General features: G+C 47.6%; 1 protein-coding gene across 1 annotated transcript in view; it reads right to left on the bottom strand.

Moving 5' to 3' along the window:
• IMPA2 (inositol monophosphatase 2) overlaps positions 1-18,595 on the bottom strand; it is a 42,551-nt gene that overhangs the window by 2,117 nt on the left and 21,839 nt on the right. The window contains exons 3-6 of the mRNA XM_032310386.1: positions 17,547-17,651; positions 15,345-15,390; positions 12,893-13,001; positions 395-503 (exon numbers count right to left, since the gene is read on the bottom strand). Coding sequence (XP_032166277.1) covers positions 395-503; positions 12,893-13,001; positions 15,345-15,390; positions 17,547-17,651 — 369 coding nt within the window. The remainder of the gene's footprint in view (positions 1-394; positions 504-12,892; positions 13,002-15,344; positions 15,391-17,546; positions 17,652-18,595) is intronic.

The raw sequence follows: 18,595 nt of genomic DNA, 5'->3' as shown, positions 1-18,595 counted from the left end.
TTTCATTTAAACTTAAATCGCCGCATGGGAGAGAGTGGGAGATCAAAGCAGAGTCACTTGGACTTGGATTTATTTTTCCTAAATATTTGCTAGAGTAATGTCATTTATGAAGGGCTCTAAGCCCAAAAGGACTCACAGCCTGGGGGCCTTAAGATCGGTCGCCTGACTTCTGGAAGAGCCGCTTGGGAAGGAACAAAGGTCCCCTGTGTGTTCCCTAACAGCTGGCCACATGAGGTAGCATCACACGGCTCTCCCGGGTCTGTGTGGGGCACGGGTGGGCCTGCTCCCCTCACGGGGGATCTTTTCCTCTCTCCCTGGGGAACTGTGAGCATGACTGTTTGTTTGGCACTTTCGTCTTTGGCCTTGGGTTGTTCCAGGAAGTGAAAAGTGATACCCGTGAGCTTTGGCGTGAAGTAACCTCTCCATGTTGCTCAGGAACAATTTCAGGGTGGCAGGGTCACGTCTGGGGCCGATTTCTGTGAGAACCAAGGCCTTGGAGATGTCTGCAGTAGAAAGAATGCCCCGCGGTCAGGAAAATCGAGTCTCGGTTCTGACTGACGAGTCCGGGTTCCCTCGGAAGCAAACCTCCTTCCCACTCAGAACAAGGACCATCTGCTGAGAGGTTCAGTTATGAGGTTTCTCTGGCAGCTGGGTGAAACGTGAGGACACGGAGACGAGAGGCCAACAGAACCCACACCTGACTATGTCATCCTCATTCCTGTAAGGCTTTCGGTTTCAGATTTACGAGGGAGCAGATTCTCAGTTCTCCCTCTTTGCAGGGAGAGTTAGCACTAAAGAGCCAGGGAGAGGCGGGAGGCTAATGAGAATCAGCACCATCCAGTCATGAATAAAAACAAAATGACTCCAAACTGGGACCACCCGATGTCTGGAAGACAGAAAAGAAAAAAGCCTCGCCCAATACATCCGTCTTTAATAACCCTTCTCTAGGGGTGCTGCCTGAGTGGCGCAGTGGGTTAAGTTTCCTACTCTTGTTTTCGACTCAGGTCTGATCTCGGGGTTATGAGATTGAGCCCCGTGTCGGGCTCCATACTCAGTGCGGAGTCTGCTTGGGTTTCTCTCTCCCTCTCCCTTTGACCCTCTCTTCTCTCTCTCTCTCTCTCTCTCTCAAATAAATAAATAAAACTTAAGAACAGAAAAACCTTTCTCTAACCGCTACGATCATGAAGACAGAAACACCATCCCTGCAGAGAAAGCAACTTTTAAATAACGACTTTGGAAAGGGTGCTCTCAGGCGTAACCCCACTGGGCGTAAAGAAGGCCAACACCGTGGCCGTGTGGCCTCCTCAGTGCAGGGTGGCAGGGCACTCAGGCCAAGCACTCGGTTCCGAGACGGGAGCGGGAAGCTGGCCTGAGGGCACAGAGGGACGTGCCTGGGCTCCCTTCCTGGGCCTGACTCAGGGGCAGCACGCAATCTCGAGCAGTTTGTCTGTGCTTTGCCGTATTCCCAAACACAACCACATTTAGTCTGTCGTGTCTGGTCAGGCCTTCTGGCTCACAGTCAGCCACACCGACGTATCCAGATAACAGAACACGGTCACTCCACGAACTGGAGGGAAAACACACTCCACGAGTTACGTCCCTCAGTGGGTCCAGTCCTATGTCGGCACCTGCAAAGTCCCTCACTGCAGGACCAGATGACGGTGAGGGGGCCCCCTCCTCTCAGACAGAACCTATATCCATTTCCCCTTTTCTTAAATTGTAGGCTCTCATTGTCTGCTTTCTGAAAATCACTTGGCTCCACACCACTTACCTGCCTAGGAGACAAGGTCTGAATCACTCCCTGCCAGGCACGCCAGCACCAAGGCTGAGCTAATGACGTACCTCCCATGTGTCCAGTGTGTGAGTGAGGGGCTCTGCCCACGGGGGGGCCATAGGGCCGGGTGGCTCCAGGATCCCCAGGGACAGGTCACTGCCCTAGCTTAACTCCTAACTCTCTCTCTGGGCTGCAAACTGAAAAGGTTATTTTCCCCAGGGAAGGGAAAGAAGACCTCTTTTGAAGAAAACGACATCAGGGGCACCTGGTTGGCTCAGTCATTAAGCGCCTGCCTTCTGGCTCAGGTCATGATCCCAGGATTCTGGGATTGAGCCCTGCATCTGGCTCCCTGCTCGGCGGGAAGCCTGCTTCTCCCTCTCCCACTCCCCCTGCTTGTGTTCTTTGTGTTTCTGTCTCTGTCTCTCTCTCAGGCGTGCTATCAAATAAGTAAATAAATAAATAAATAAATAAACAAACAAATCTTTAAAAAAAAAATGCACAAAAAACGACATCAACAGAACCAGGGGCAGTAAGCGCTTAATAAGTAGTCACTGAAGCAACGAGCACTTTCCTTCAAGCACCAGCATTAAAGATACCCTGGTCAGAGTCTTCTTGTATGGGTTGATTTGTTAAATTAGTAGAATTTTTAAATTTATGAGAGGAACGTTGGAGTTAAGTAGAATTTGGCTGGCTAGCATAAGAATCTAATTAATCACTAGAGATAACACTATTTTGGTGGGGTGGGGGTTGGTGAATTCTGAATGATAAATGTTTTCATTAAAAACATTCTTGAAAGAGAACCTGGGGCACCTGGGTGGCTCAGTGGGTTAAACCTCTGCCTTCAGCTCAGGTCATGATCTCAGGGTCCTGGGATCGAGCCCCACATCGGGCTCTGTGCTCAGCGGGGAGCCTGCTTCCCCCACCCCCACCCCACCTGCCTCTCTGCCTACTTGTGATCTGTCTCTCTCTGTTAAATAAATCAATAAAATATAAACAAAAAAGAAAGAGAACCTAATGAAATTTGGGGAGTGACTGTTAAATGAGAAAGGATGAACCCTCCTGGAGGAGGCCAAGGAGGGAAACAGAAGTGGAATTTGAGAGTTTACGTATTTTAGATTTTGATTATTCTTTTCTCCCAAATGGTTCCCCTCCCCCAAGCTGTATCAGTAGGACCACTGTCCCCTCCCCAGTAAGGCACGGTTCTGTACTATTTTCAAGACCCTAACCATATCCCATACTCTGTGATATATGCTTCAGGAGTGATTTTTTCTCAGAAAGCTAAGATCAGGAGAATAATCCCTACATATAAGGCATTTCCTGGCTCCAGGATCTCAGTCACCCTGGCGGAGGATATTAAGGAACACATTGACAATTTCCTTCCAGGAACTAGAAATCCTAACAATTTCGATATAGGGAGATAAATACGTACTTTTAATCAGGTTCGGAAGACATGACTACTGGGATATTATCTACACTTACTGTGATGATTATTTTGCAATATATACACATGCTGAATCATGATGCTGTACACCCGAAACTACATAATGCTATTCAGCAATTATACCTCATTAAAAAAAATGTGACTACTGGTTTGGGCCAAGGCCTAGCCCAATCTGTCCTTATCAGAGGGCTGGGCTGGCTGCAGGGTGAGTGAAGAGGAAAGTCCCGGAGGGCCAGCCCAGACAAGCAGATCCCCCGCCACACAGGGGCCCGTGCAGGAAGAGCAGAGGGTTTCAGACTAAGTGACACAAGGCTATTTCACAAAGGGAAACTCAGCAAAGTGTGGAAACAGTAGCTCACATTTACCAAGCTCTTGGTCTCTCCAGACAGGCCAGCGCTAAGCACTGAACTACTTACGCCTCCATCCCTGTACCTCTTTTCTCTGTTACATCAATGATACATTGATGACTCCATTCTTCTGTTACATTTATGATACATTTATGATTCCATTTCTCTTTTGTCTTCACTATTGCATTGCCCTTGTTTCACAGATGGAGGAACCAAACCTACAGAAGTGACCCGCAGGGGGTCATGTGCCACTTAGGTGCTGAGACCCAGACTTAACCTCCAGCTCATCCTGTGATTATGTGAAAGAAAGTGCTTCTTCCCATAGCTTGTAGATTTGTGAAGAAATATCTCTGTATCCAGTTCTTTCCTCTCCTTCTAGTGGCAATGCATCCATTCTTTATCTCTCTGGTTAGTATCTTTTTCCCAAATGCAATCAAGAACAAGGAAAAAGGAAGCCTGAGTGCTGCCACCTACAGACCAAATGCTTTCTTTGGTTTTATTTTGCCATAGATAAAATATTTAACATCATCTTATGATTATTTCTAGCTGCCCATAATCACTGATTTTTGCATTTTGTTATCCTTTATACTATATTTACCATAATAATTTAGCTCAATCAAATGCTAACGTATATATGTATTTCTTAAAGATTTATTTTAAACAGAGAGAGCAAGTGAGCAGAGGGAGGGTCAGAGGGAGAGGGAAAGAATCCCAAGCAGACCCCTCGCTGAGCACAGAGCTGATGCGGGGCATTCCCAGAACCCGAGACCATGACCTGAGCTGAAATCAAGAGTCAGATGCTCAACCCCCTGAGCCACCCAAGCGCTCCCCTACAATGTATACATTTTTTAATTTAAAATATTCTCTGACTTCAAGGGTGTGTGTGTGTGGAGGGGATGGGGAGTTATTGCTTAATGGGTATACAGTTTCATTTGGAGAGATAAAAATTTTGGAAACAGATGGTGGTGATGGTTGGAAAACACTGTAAATGAAACGAATGCCACTAAATTACACATTTTAAATGACAAATTTTATGTTATATATATTTTGCCACACACACATACAAAATCCAAAAATTTTGAAGTAGGGCATCTCTGCATACTTTTTCAACAAACAGATTCTAGAATGAAAAAAAAAATCATCCATTAATAGACTTCCAACAGTTTGAAAACCCTTGTTCTGGTTGAGCAAGGTTAAAACACCCCAAGTATCAAGGAGTAATGTTCTCTCAAGAGAAATTTTACAACTTAAAGGTAAGAGAAGGAGTCATCTGTAGACACTGAAACATGTACTCATGGAAAAGGAGTCAATGATGCTTTCACAACCAGGAAACATCCCCTATGGACACATATAGACTCTGTGGGACACACAGCCCCCACCCCCCTGACACTTACACTAGTGTATTTTTTCACACACGTGTCCTAACTCTTTCAGTCTTCTTATAGACCATGAGCAGCTACTCATATGAAAACAAAATTTAATTCTCTTTAACTTAAAAGCATAAGTTACAGGAAAAAAACATAAGTACTAGAGAGATGGAAGGTTGGTGGTTTGGCAGGGGGCTGGGGAGAGAGAGTGTGGGGTAAAGGGGCTCAGTGGGCACAGGGTTAGAACATGAAGCCAAGTGAGTGTGCAGCATCGTGAAGGCACTAATCACCACCGAATGGCTCACTTTAAAATGGTTAACTTTAGGGACACCTGTGTGGCTCAGTTGGGTTAAGCATCCGACTCTTGATTTTGGCTCAGGTTGTGATCACCGGGTCATGGGAGGGGGCCCTGCGCTGGACTCCGTGCTGGGCGTGGAGCCTGCTTTTGAGATTCTCTCTTTCCCTCTGCCTTACCCTCTTCCCACATGCTCTGTCTAAAAATAAAATAAAATAAATGGTTAATTTTATGATATTTGACTTTCAATTCAATACATTAGTTTAAAATATTTAAAAACTTGTTCTTAATAAACAAGTAATTTGAGGGGAAAAAAAAGTATTGTTTAGAATTCTGGGAAAGAACTGGAAACCTCTGTAAAGGTCACACATAGTTTTTAACTTGTCCAAATCCCCTCTGATAAAAACAGAATAACTAAGACAGCAAAAAAGCAAAACTGCAGACACCATCTACAAAAGAAACTATATCCACAAGATATATCCAAACCCCAAAACACAGGCGGGTGGGGGAACCTCCAATAGCCACAAGACCACATGGCATCAGGACTAACAGAGATGCACTGAGCATCCCCAGAACAGGAGAACCTCTAAATCACCAACAGCCACCCCCTGCAAACCAGTGTGGGCCAATATGAGAAGCTCACACAGAGAGGGGCCACGCACACACTGGTTCATGAGTCCGTGGCACTGCGGTGCATGGTCAGGGCTGAAGGGAGGGAGGCACCAGTCCTACAGTCTCTCAAAACTGACTTACAAGGACCTCTTAGGGGAAGGATCCAGCATGGGAGTAAATTCTAAATTCACTAAACAAGAATAAAAGGGGCTAAAGGAAAGAGATGATCCAGCTAATAATTAAGGAGGGGAACAGAGCCAAAAAAAAAAAAAAAAGTATACGTAAGACTGAGTCCAAGTTTCTGAACATTTCACCAAAACAGAAGAGGCAACTCTACAGCTCAGTGGGTTAAAGCCTCTGCCTTTGGCTCAGGTCATGATCCCAGGGTCCTGGGATGGAGCCCCACACAGGTCTCTCTGCTCAGCAGGGAGCCTGCTTCCTCCTCTCTCTCTGCCTGCCTCTCTGCCTACTTGTGAGCTCTGTCTGTCAAATAAATAAATAAAATCTTTAAAAAAAAACCAAAAACCTGAACTCACCCCAACCCCCACTCTCTGTAAGTCCCTCCCAATTTCAGGAATACAGGTTTTAAGTAGAAATAAGTAATTAAAAAGAATGATGGGTGAGTCCCACACACACGTACATGAAAAAGGAAAAAAAAAAAAGAATAAGAAGAACAATACCTTTCTAGTCAACCAAGGATTGAAAGATTTGTCCACAAAACAGAAGCAGTTTCATATAAAAAAAAAATAAATAAGGAATGCATCAAAAAAACCAACTTAACTAGAAAGTGGAGGGAATAGAACTTAGAACTTAGGAAAAACTGAAAAAGAAAATATTTCAGAAAAGAAGATTAAACTGAAAGAACAAAGAATAAATAAACAGAATAGATGGTGCTTTACAAGAAATGGAGGGCAAAAAAAAAAAAAAAAGGTGGAACTGGTAAAAAGGATTAAAGCACAAGAGACAAATAGAAAAGATGAGCAGGGGGACACCTGGGTGGCTCAGTTGGTTGAGCAGCTGCCTTCGGCTCAGGTCATGATCCCGGCGTCCTGGGATCGAGTCCCACATCGGGCTCCTTGCTCAGCAGGGAGCCTGCTTCTCCCTCTGCCTCTGCCTGCCATTCTGTCTGCCTGTGCTCGCTCTCTACCCCTCTCTCTCTCTGATAAATAAATAAAATCTTTAAAATAAAAAAAAAAGAAAAAGAAAAGATAAGCAGGGAAGACCCAACATACTTATAACAGAAGACCCAGAAGACAAAAACAAAGCAAAAGAATTTGGAAATGAACAAATACTAAGAACTGTAATTCAAGAAACCTCTTCTGAAAGAAAAAAAAAGTCTTGAAATTGAATATTGAAATGGTATATCATGACATCTTTAAAAAAAGAAATGGTGAGCCATGATGTGCCTAGGAAACTGAAAACAAGTAACACTGAGATATAGTCTATTAAAATTATTTAATAGAGGGCGCCTGGGTGGCTCAGTGGGTTAAGCCGCTGCCTTCGGCTCAGGTCATGATCTCAGGGTCCTGGGATCAAGGCCCGCATCGGGCTCTCTGCTCAGAAGGGAGCCTGCTTCCCTCTCTCTCTCTCTGCCTGCCTCTCCATCTACTTGTGATTTCTCTCTGTCAAATAAATAAATAAAATCTTAAAAAAAAAAAAAGTATTAAAAAAATTATTTAATAGAGATATACTCTATTAAATGAAAAAAAAAAAAAAGTCCTTTGGGCATTCAAGCAAAAAACAGGTTCCTTATCAGGGAAAGAAAATGAAATTGTCTTCAGACTTTTCAACGACAAGCTTATGCCAGAAGACGACAGAGACAACGTAAGATAGTCAACACACGAGAGCATGAGCCATGGGTTTTACTAGCAGAATGACCTCCAAGTATACAGGCCACCAGAAAACTGCTGTGGACATGTAAGACACAGGCAAGGACTGTTATTATTACTCCCAGGAGGTCTTCCTGAGGGACCCACTGGAGCAGAAGTTCTCGGAGTGGGGTCCCTGAATCTGTGAAGTTAAACTAAGGTATTATTTGCCTTTTTCCCGGTATTAACACTTGCACAGAGTAGATAAAGCAACCAGAGCACCACCTGTTCCCGTGGTCAATGCAGATTTTTCTGCTATACTCACATTCAGTGGGAAAATATATCAGTTTTATTCCAGAATGAAGAAGGTGCGAACATTAGGAATGGCACTAGGTCTTGAAACCTAAGAACATGTCTTTTCAATATTCTGTGTGAGGAGATGGGACGCACACATGGAGGGCTTAGACAAGCTACGGGTAGTCAGAACTAGGTATATGGAAGACATTTTCTGGAAAATGAAAGAAGAGAGTCCATCACTTCAATTGCTAAGGTTGCCAATGATAAAATTCAAGCCTTCAAGTGCAAATTAGAATTTAGGAAGACTTGAACCTACTACCAAAAGCTTGACACCTTCCCCAAACTTATAGATTTCTCATAATAGTGGTGATACTAGGAGTGCTTGGGTGGCTCAGTCATGAAGCATTTGCGTTTGAGGTCATGGTCCCAGGGTCCTGGGATCGAGCTGCGCATCCGGCTCCCTGCTTGGCGGGAAGCCTGCTTCTCCTTCTCCCACTCCCCCTGCTTTTGTTCCCTATCTCGCTGTGTCTCTCTTTGTCAAATAAATAAATAAAATCTTAAAAAAAAAAAAAGAGTGGTGATACTAATGAATATGACTTTCTTAGTATTTTACAATGTAATAGGTCACCATTTAAAAGAGCCTGAAAATCTCAGTGAACCCTTATTTTCCCAATGACCAATGCATGATGTTACAAGGTCATCATGAGTAAAAGATCCATTCAAAGTAGGAGACTGCCCAATGGATTTCACGGTCACAGAGTACAAAAAATTCACTGATATGTCATTAGATTTCACACTGCAACTAAGCTTTAAGAAGCCACCACTTCTCGAGTTCGGGTGTGGCATCAAAGAAGAATATCCTCATTCATCTGAAAAGCCTATTAAAATAGTCCTCACTCGACCCTTTTCCAACTACTTATCTGTGTGAGACCTGATCTTCCTCATACATTAAGATAATACATTACAACAGACTAAAGATAGAAGTAGATAGGAGAATTCAGTTGTCTTCTACTAAGCCAGACATTATAAAGGGATTTGGAGAAAATGTAAAACAAGGCCACTCATGAAAACTATTTTGGAAAACAGGGTTGTTTCTCATTAAAAATATGTATGTGTGTGTGTGTGTGTGTGTGTGTGTGTGTGTGTGTTATTCATGTTAACATGTAATGAGTTGTGTTTTTTTTAGAAGTTTCTGTTTAAGTTTCAAATGCATAAACACCAGTAGATAACTTACATAAACGAAAGCTCTTTTGGAATCTTCAATAACTTTTCACTAGTGTAAATGTGTTGGTCCCAAAATCAAAAAGTTTGAGAAATGCTGTACTAGCGAATGAGATGAGCTTCACACAACCAAAATGACGGGCCATACATCCACATAAAGGGCTGGTGGGGGTAGTAAGTCTAATTTATTTGTGGAACCAAGACCACACCCTAACTGACAGTTCTAGAGTGAGAGCATCACCCACATGGCTGGCTGCCCTGGCAACCCACACCTGGGCAGCACAACCACCCAGAGGTGAAAGGTCACAAGGAGAGGGTATGACTAGTAGAATGAGCTAGCCAATTGCCTTGTAACTGAGAGCAAGAGGTTACTGGGCTTTAATCATATACTGGAGTATAAGAGGAGGGGGAAGAAGAGGTTACAAACTAACTTAAATGTTACTGAGAATAGGGAACCAAGAGACAATAACCCGAAAAAGAGAGGACTAGGGATCGTATAGAAAAATTCTGTATAAAGGAAATCATTGGAACAAAAACATAAACCTTTCTAAATACCCAAAGCATACCAACACAGAGAATAAAAGCAAAGAACAGAACAACAACAAACTCAGCTGCTTATTAAACACACACACACACACACACCCCCCTAAAATAAACAATGGAACCATAACCACTTCTTAGACAGTATTCCCTAGGGTAAAGGACAAGGACAGAAGTTAAACCTCTTCAAATATACTTTGTTTTAGAGATCTGACTTTGGAACAAGGTACCTTTTTATATAATTACAAAATACAATCAGTTTTTAAAAACTAGTCTTCCTGATTCAAAAACAAAGTGAAACAAATGCATCTAAGTGATTATCCTCCGTTGGAGGCCCAGGCAAAGGGAACAAAGAACCAAGTCCGACTCCAGAACCTGGGGGGCATCCGCTAAGGACAGAAAGAAGGAGACAAGACCAAACAACATACAACATCCTTCCAGTTGCTTTAGGTAATGGTCTGTGGTTAGTAGGTTAGTATTATTATTCTGAATCTTCAACTCATAATGATTTTAATATTTAAAGACAACTTCTTAGCTCTGTCCAGTGAGAAGACCTAGCATGAAAGACTGACCCAGAAGCCACAAGGAGCCCTGAGAACTCAGGGTGGGGCCCTGAAGGGCTGTTTCCCACAGGATGAGACAACTGGAAATCTGAACCCTGGTTATTTAATGACTTTAGGAATAACTGATAATTTTTAGAGGGGTGTGTCATTGGTATTGTGATTATGCATTTCAAAGAATTGTGTATGTTATAGAGAAGCATGCGTACTGCAATGCTGACTAGAAAATGATTCTACATCTGGGATTTGTGTCAGGGACTTGCTGGGGGCAATGGGAACTGGGTGGCGCTGTGGATAAAGCAGGGTTAGCCCCGAGAATCGGCAATATTGGACCCATGGTGAGCCACATGGGTTTACGGTACTTTGTCTACTCACCCAGGTTTGAAATTCTGCATGGTGGGATGTGAAGAAAAAGGTTCTAATCAAATTCTGGCCTCCATCTCATCCTCTACCCCATCCTGTGTAGTTCTGTTTGCTTTTTACTTTGTGCATGGAAGCCTTCCAAGAAGGTTAATAGGAGTAAGGAAAGGAGAGAGAAAGATCAGGGGTGGGTGTCCTGTTCCCTAGGGTGGATTTCCCTAATCCAGAAATGCGTCCTAAACTTAACATCCGGCGCTAATCATCTTGTGCAAAGACTGAGGTTTCCTCTTTGATAACAACTCTCACCTCTGGGTACCCTGCACCGGGACCTGACTGAGTGCTTTCCCCTAACTGCATTTATTCCTCCATTCCCATCATGTCACCCCACCCACCACACGAGGACAGCTCATAGCCCTGGAGGGTGGCAGAATGGGGACTGAAACCAGGTCTGTGTGACCCCTAACCACTGTGCTGCAGGGTCCACTCCATCATCTCCATAGAAACCCAATCACCCCGTAAGTTCTAAATGACCAGTGCTGAAAACAGCACATCAGACTCTCTTTAGAGTTTTTTTTTAAGAAAATGAGCTCCAGAATGTGGGCGGTTTTGAGAGAAGTGGGAACCCCAGTGTTGCAGCAGGGGTTTAGGACAGGGTCTGCATAGGACCAGAGGGCCTACGACGGGCCAGAAGTAGAGGTGACCTGGAGGCCTCGCCCACACGGTTCTGAGAGCCGCACTGAGGATATGAAGTTGTCACGCGCGACCAGGAAGCCCAGCGAGTGTGAATGGAGCCAAGTGTTCTCATCAAATGGAATATGGAGCAAAGTTCACGTAAGTGTGTTTAATGACATGCTTCCTCACTACTGACTAACCCAACATGCCCTGAGCGGTTACCTCTTGGCATGCGTACGTACAATTAGCGCTACTTTTCGTACAGCCAAACAAAACATTTCTGGGAGGTGGAGACATGGGGCGAGCCTGGAGACTGTTCTGGAATCTCTCTGGGACTCAGAGGCAGTAACTGGTGAGTGTGCCCTGCTGGTCCCAAGTCGGGGCGAAGCCTCATGTGATCTTCCCCTTTCCCTGGGCAGGCTCGTGAGTCTCAGGAGCCCCAGGCCGAGCCTCCTTGGTTTCCCCACTGGGCCAGACACACAGGGCTCCTGCCCTCCCACCCACCCAGGGCTCCTCGATCGGTGGTGCTCTCACCCGACCGCAGACCACAGGTGGAGAACTTCTCGTCCTCGCTCGCTGAGGAGCCGCTGGAGGGCAGGGACACACCTTCCTCCTCTCACTGCCTCTGAGGCCATCTAGGCACACGGGTGTCACCCAGGGAGGAAGACAAGGCAGAAAAGAGAAAGGAAGCATAAAGAAAGGGGGAGCGCTGACACCCCCAGACTGAAGCTATGATGGGGGAGGGTACCTCAGGACGTCCTGCTGCGGAAACGTGTAAGAAAAGTTAGCAGGAACTGTGCTTTCTGCCTTTCCAGACCTGAACGTGGACACGAGGGAGCTTTCAAAGTCTCTCCTAACCTAGCTGCTTCAAGGGCGAAGCTCCTCGTTTATTCCCGCACCCGAAAGGACAGTCCCGGCCCCACGGGGCGAAAAAAATCCCTGACTTCATCCGTGTGAAAGCAAGGCCCAAACACCCTGCAAAACCTAAGCTGGCGTATTGTCGACAGTACGTAGTTATGTGCGGTTGAATGTAACTACAGTCGCATCATAGAAGCGACTCGATGTCCCTGAGGTCCTGCTTCAGGAACAACATGGCTAGCGCTACGGGTGTGGTGTGTGGCAACATCACTTATTCACACTACTCAGTCCCACGGCTGCTCGTCTTCTCATGGAGACCAAAGCCCACAGCAGCCTGTCCACACCCAGGAAGCCACAGGCTACGCCTGGGTGACGTCACCTGGGATGATGGATGTTAGCCTGGATGCTCTGAGAGCCAGACCATGCTTCCAACTTTGCTCTCGACCTCGGATTACTAGACAGCCAGCCATACTGAAGTCTGGGGTTTCTTTGAGCAAGAAAGCTGAAGGATATGAGTGTAAAACAGGGTGAGACTATGTAAACTCTTGGCCACATCCACGAAAACATGAAGACACAGAACTGGCTGGCCTTCCAGGTGCTCAGGGACGCCATGTTCCTGAAGAAACTGAACGCTCAGCGGGAGCTTTCCAGCACCGTCTCCCAGAATGGTGATGCTGGCATTTCCCATTCACACTCCTCCCACTCTGCAGGGAGCCCGGCCCAGCCACGGGAAGCCCCACCTGTCTCCCCGGAGACCTGGAGCCGCTGGCCATTGCAGAAGGCGCCCCGGCCCCTCTGGCCCGTGTACAGCCGCTCCTCTGTGCAGTGGTAAATCACTCCAAATTCGAGCTGTGGGGTGCAGGGGCAGGAGGGAAAACAAATGCACTTCACTCATTTGACCCAGAAAATCACAAAGCAGTTCAGAGGAGGACAATTCGAGGTATTACGTACGACCCAGGTGATGGAAACTACCTCTCAAAGGGGAATTGGGAAAGAAATTAGCATCTTGGTCCAAAACTGGATATGAAGGCAAATGGTCTCTTCCAAAATAGCCTACTTAGGGCGCCTGGGTGGCTCAGTGGGTTAAGCCGCTGCCTTTGGCTCAGGTTATGATCTCAGGGTCCTGGGATCGAGTCCCGCATTGGGCTCTCTGCTCAGCAGGGAGCCTGCTTCCCTCTCTCTCTCTCCGCCTGCCTCTCCGTCTACTTGTGATCTTTCTCTGTCAAATAAATAAATAAAATCTTAAAAAAAAACAAAATAGTCTACTTAAAAATATACTAAAGCAGGGGCACCTGGGTGGCTCAGTGGGTTAAGCCTCTGCCTTTGGCTCAGGTCATGGTCCCAGGGTCCTGGGATTGAGCCCCACATCGGGGGTCTCTGCTCAGCAGGAAGCCTGCTTCCCTTCCTCTCTCTCTGCCTGCTTCTCTGCCTACTTGTGATCTCTGACTGTCAAATAAATAAATAAATAAACAACATCTTAAAAAAAAACTAAAACGAATACAGCTTTATAATCAAGCATTAGGAGCTGAAAGTTACTGAAAAAGCTGAATTCTTCAGAAAGGCCTCTGTTTTGGGGGGTGGGAGACTGGAGGAGGCTACTTGTGACTAACGCCTCCCCATAAGAAACCCTCAAAGCTGCTGATGTGTCAAAAATTAGGAATACATCTGTAAAGCCGAGGGGATCAGACTCAAGAACGGCCAAGGAGGAGAGGTGAGTCACCAAGGAGAGGCGTGGTGCCAAACCGCAGCCACGCTGGTGGGTCATGCTGCGTAGGGCAGGTGACAAATGCCTGTGACAGCAGCCTCCCAGCTGGAAACAGTAAAAAGAAGAGGCGAGCAAGCGGGGGGAAACGCTGCCTTACACGCCTGTGCTTTGTTTCTTTCTTCCTCCTCCAACTCGTCACTATTCAGGGTTAACAGGGGCGAGTGTGTGTGTGATCGGGGGGTTGGCTATGTTTTGCCTCCCTGGAAAATAAAGAAAGCCCCAGGCCCAGTCTCTCGGGAGAGTCTCAGCTGGCCTGGGGTGAGCTCAACTACAGTGGAATGGACCCCCCAACAGGGCAGGTAAAGGGTTTATTTCTGGGGAGGATCACGCAGCAATCCTTAATTCTCTTCCCCTGCTTCCCACCACCCTGGCTTTAAGGGGGTTCCCAAATCAGGGTAGTCCTAGAACCATGTGGGCCTCCAGACCCTGTGCCCCTGGGGTGGGTCAGGTGGCCGGGAGACCTTTGCTAGCAAGAGGGAAGGGTGAAGAAGGTTTAAACTTTCCTCGGTCTCCGTGCTAGGGAACCACTGCTAGTGTTGAGGATGAAGGTGAAAACACTAAAACAGTGCCTAGCAGAAGGCTACTTTCGGAAAATACCAAACCCCCAGTCCTATTTAAATGTAACTGCTGTGGGGTGCCTGGGTGGCTCAGTGAAGCCTCTGCCTTCAGCTCAGGTCATGATCTCAAGGTCGGGGGATCGAATCCCGCATCGGGCTCTCTGCTCTCTGCTCATCGGAGAGCCTGCTTCCCCCCCGCCCCGCCTGCCTACCTCTCTGCCTACTTGTGATTTCTCTCTGTGTGTGTCAAATAAATAAATAAAACCTTAAAAAAATATTTATTAAATAAACAAATATAACTGCCATGACCGCACAGAAGTGAAGGCTTTCCTAAGCATTACTGCTTAAATTGATTAATGCTTGACGCAGATCTCACGATGCTGCTCAGCTCCAAGGGTGATGGGAACCCCGAAGCAGCGGGGTTCTCATGCTAACAGCTAGGGAAAGATGGAGAAGAATGACTGAAAGATGGGGATGAAAAATGTCCTCCCAAAATAGGAGTTTCTTCTGTGTGGGACTAGATCACACGCCCCAGGGGTCAGAGGGAAGCTAATGTGGGGCATTTGCTCAGAACTTTCCCTTCCACACTTCTCCAGCAGCATCCCAGAAAGACCACGGTAGAAACAAGGGCCCACCACCATGGAGGTGGGCCGGCCATGGAGCCCCAAACCCACACACCCCAAAACCAGTTTTCCTTTGTTTACTGTCTCGGATCTCAAAAAGAAACATGCATGGGTTTACTAGTCATGACTAAGGCATGTGACAAAGACAGCAAAATGGAGTACAGGGATCAAGTCCAAAAAGGACAATGCTAAGCCAGGCCCAAGGGGTTCAGGACCACTGGCATGGGGAAACCCCTCCCCCACATACCTCTTGGTCTACAGCAAATCCGATGCTTACTGCCACGGTGGGAAACCTGCAAAGAAAAACAGAACGGTTCACCCTCTGAAACACAAGTGGTCTCATGCAAACTCTCAGCAGCCTCTGTGCAGCTATGCTATGCAGCACTGTCACTGGAGGCACAGAAGGACCTTTCTACAGTGTGGGTGGGTTTGTTTTTTTAAAAAAATTACTTCCCACAACTTCACTAACTGCTTCCAAGACAAACAGGCTTAGTGGACTCCGGTGTGTAAGATAGCTGACCTTGAAAGAAAGCAGTATTCTGAAAGTCACGTACAACTGCTGTAATTCAACAATGACCACCAAGTACCCAATGAAGAGGGATTTTAATGGTCAGTTTTCTGGTTTTCAGAGACATAAAGGGATAAGTAGAGACCTCCAAAAACGCCAGACCCATGTCCCTGGTGAGGTGAGGAGGGGTCCCCAGGAAGTGACATCATAGCCTCCTACCAGAGGCTAGGTCTGGGTGACAATAACACCCCCTACCCCCCCACCCCCTGCCGCCCATCTCCTGAATGAGCTCAAAAGCAGCCAACTGCAGGCCTGGCCAGAGCCGTCAGAGGCGGGCTGTGACATCACAGATTGCCTGTGGTTTTATTTTGTGATTTTGTTGTTCCTGTGGCACCTCTTCAAAATAATCTCTCTTTTATGTGAAGATCAGCAGAGCTTACCAGCAAGTAGGAAGGAGAAGCTGGGTGCTACTAACCTACAGGAAAACTGTGAAACCAGTCCTCCACAGAGGTGAGCCCAGACTCAGGCCGTGGCAGCCGGCACGGTCACCTGGCGGTTGGCTCTATAGGCAAACACACCACATGCCAGGCTCCACTTTAGGTACCTGGGAAAGCTCTCCCCCACCTGCTTCAGCCCTGACGCTGCTGGACACAAGAAGAACAGATACTCTCTGAGCTGCGGTGGCCAAAGGCTTCTGATGTCTCTAGGCCACTAAGATCACTATGCTGCAGCCCCTGAAAGTGTTCTGGAACCAGGGCCGCAAGAGGCCCTCTGAGGGCTGTGTGGGTGTCACCGCATGACAAGCAGAGAGAAGAACAGGAGGGGAGACCTGAGCCTCCACCCCCATTCCTGCGGGGTGGGGGTGGGGGGGTTGTCAGGCTTTAGTTTGCATTAGTCTGTTGATGCTGTTGTGGTCACCAGATGGCACTGTTCCATTGGCCCGAAAAGGCAATGTACTGGCACGAGTGACTACCTTCTCAAGCTAACTAACCCATGTTAACAAAACCCACCTCAGAGGTCAGGATGACTTTACATACTGACACTTAAATACACCATCTGAGGCCAAGCACAGAGGGCAGCCCCAAGAAGCCCCCCTCTGTGTTGATACTTTTTCACTTTTCAGAAGGAAACAGAGTATCTCCTCTTCATCTGGGGAGAGGGCTCTCAGAATGGGGTTCTGCGCTGCTGGTGTCGATGCATGCTGGGGACAAACGCTGGCCTGGAAGGGGCCGGGGAGGGGCCTGGAACCCGTGCCAACCAGCTCTCCAGGAGGCCCCTCATGTGTTCATGCCAGAGAACCAACCACCTGTGGAAACCAGGCCCCATCCAGTGCTCTTGTGTCCTTGGACAGCTCCAACGCCCATCCCACTGGTCAGAGCTTCTGGAGTTTAGGCCATGTCCTGATCACCTCCCTGAGCTCGCCTCTCCTCTCCCTGACGGCCTCTCTAACCTCCCTAAACCCTCCTGCTCTGTGGCTGTTATTTGCTCTGTCAGATTAGGCCTGGCCCGCTGCCAGGGGGTTCCTCATCCCGCCTCATGGCTGCAGGAGGCTTGCTCTCGTCTCCACAGGCAGCTGTGGAAAGCCAGCCCTCTGGCGCTGCTGTCTACACCTGTGCTCCTGCAGCTGCTGGACCACACATGCCTGTTTGTCCAGGGGCATCCTTAAGGGGTCCTTCTTAATTCAACCCAGCATTTTAAAGATGACAAACATGACAGATTTAAAATATTAAGCACTTTCTACATGCTGAGAGTATCTCACAAATGGAACACCTCACTTTAAAAACATCAAAACATGACCACCTTTTTAATGAGCCTATCAACCTCCTAGAGGTTTGTCTATATACTCCTGCCTCAAAAAAATTGCTGTTTGGGGAGAGACAAAGTCTGAGAGAAGAGGACAGGTTAAGGACCAGACGAGGGGTGGCCCGTGCCGACGCTCACCTATGCACGAAGTTGCAGGTGCCGTCAATGGGGTCGACGATCCAGGTTGGGCTGGGGGTAAGCACGCACTTGGCCCCGGCGGCTGCAGACTCTTCCGCAATGAACCTGTGGTGAGCAGGAGCTCGGCCTGAGAACACTCACCAAGCACTCAGGACAAGGCGCTTTGAACTGCTTCCGGACCCATCAGAGACCAAGCAGACACCGCGGAAATCTCATCACGGTTTTCCCAGGGCCAGCAGAGCAGTCTGTGAAAGACCAGCTGCTCTCGGAGCCGTCGGCCAGTCTGCTTACTCTGCGGGACTCGGAACACATGAAGTGAGGCCTCCATGCAGGAGACTTGGAAAAGCATAAGTGGGGGGGTGGGCAGTGAATGGGCCAGGGGGACAAACATGAGAATGAAGAACACTGGGAAACAGACCTTACAACGCAAAGCTAAACCCTGCTCTAACTTGGGTCTGGAGGAGAAAAGGCTGAAGACAGACGATGAAGAGTGTGAGCAATGCCGGCCGGGGAGCGATGCCGGCCGGGGAGCGATGCCGGCTGGGGAGCAGGGCCCAGGACTTGGGCTTCAGCTCTCCTCCCTCCCCCGGTAGTGCTGTGGCTGGGGGGACTGAAGCTGGACCCGAGGCACTGAGGGTCACCTACCGCTGACACCTCCCGGCTGTGTCCCCAGCCTGGCTGCCTCTGAACTGAAGACAGTGTGACAGCGGGAGCCGCCCACTATTCGGGCTCAGCCAGGAGCTGCCATCATCTCCTCAGAGGCCCCTTCCAACTCAGTGTCTGGTCGAGGAGCCCCTCGGTGGGCCACACCTTCCCCTTCACGCTCTGGTGGCCAGCTTGTAGGAACACGGCCAGCCCCGGCTGTGTACTGTCTGGCACCAGTGAGAGTGGCCTCTGCTCCCAGCGACCCCCCCACAGCCTTTATCATTAGTCCTTTGTACACAAGGCCTCTCAGAACCATCCTCACTCGAGCAGAGGCTATTTCCCGTGAGGAACCCCAACAAGGAAAACACATCCCAATAAAGCTCACACAACAGGGCTCAGCACTC

The sequence above is a fragment of the Mustela erminea genome, chromosome 13, assembly GCF_009829155.1.
Source record: "Mustela erminea isolate mMusErm1 chromosome 13, mMusErm1.Pri, whole genome shotgun sequence".
Classification (NCBI taxonomy): Eukaryota; Metazoa; Chordata; class Mammalia; order Carnivora; family Mustelidae; genus Mustela; species Mustela erminea.
This window is presented reverse-complemented; position numbering and strand designations above follow the sequence as displayed.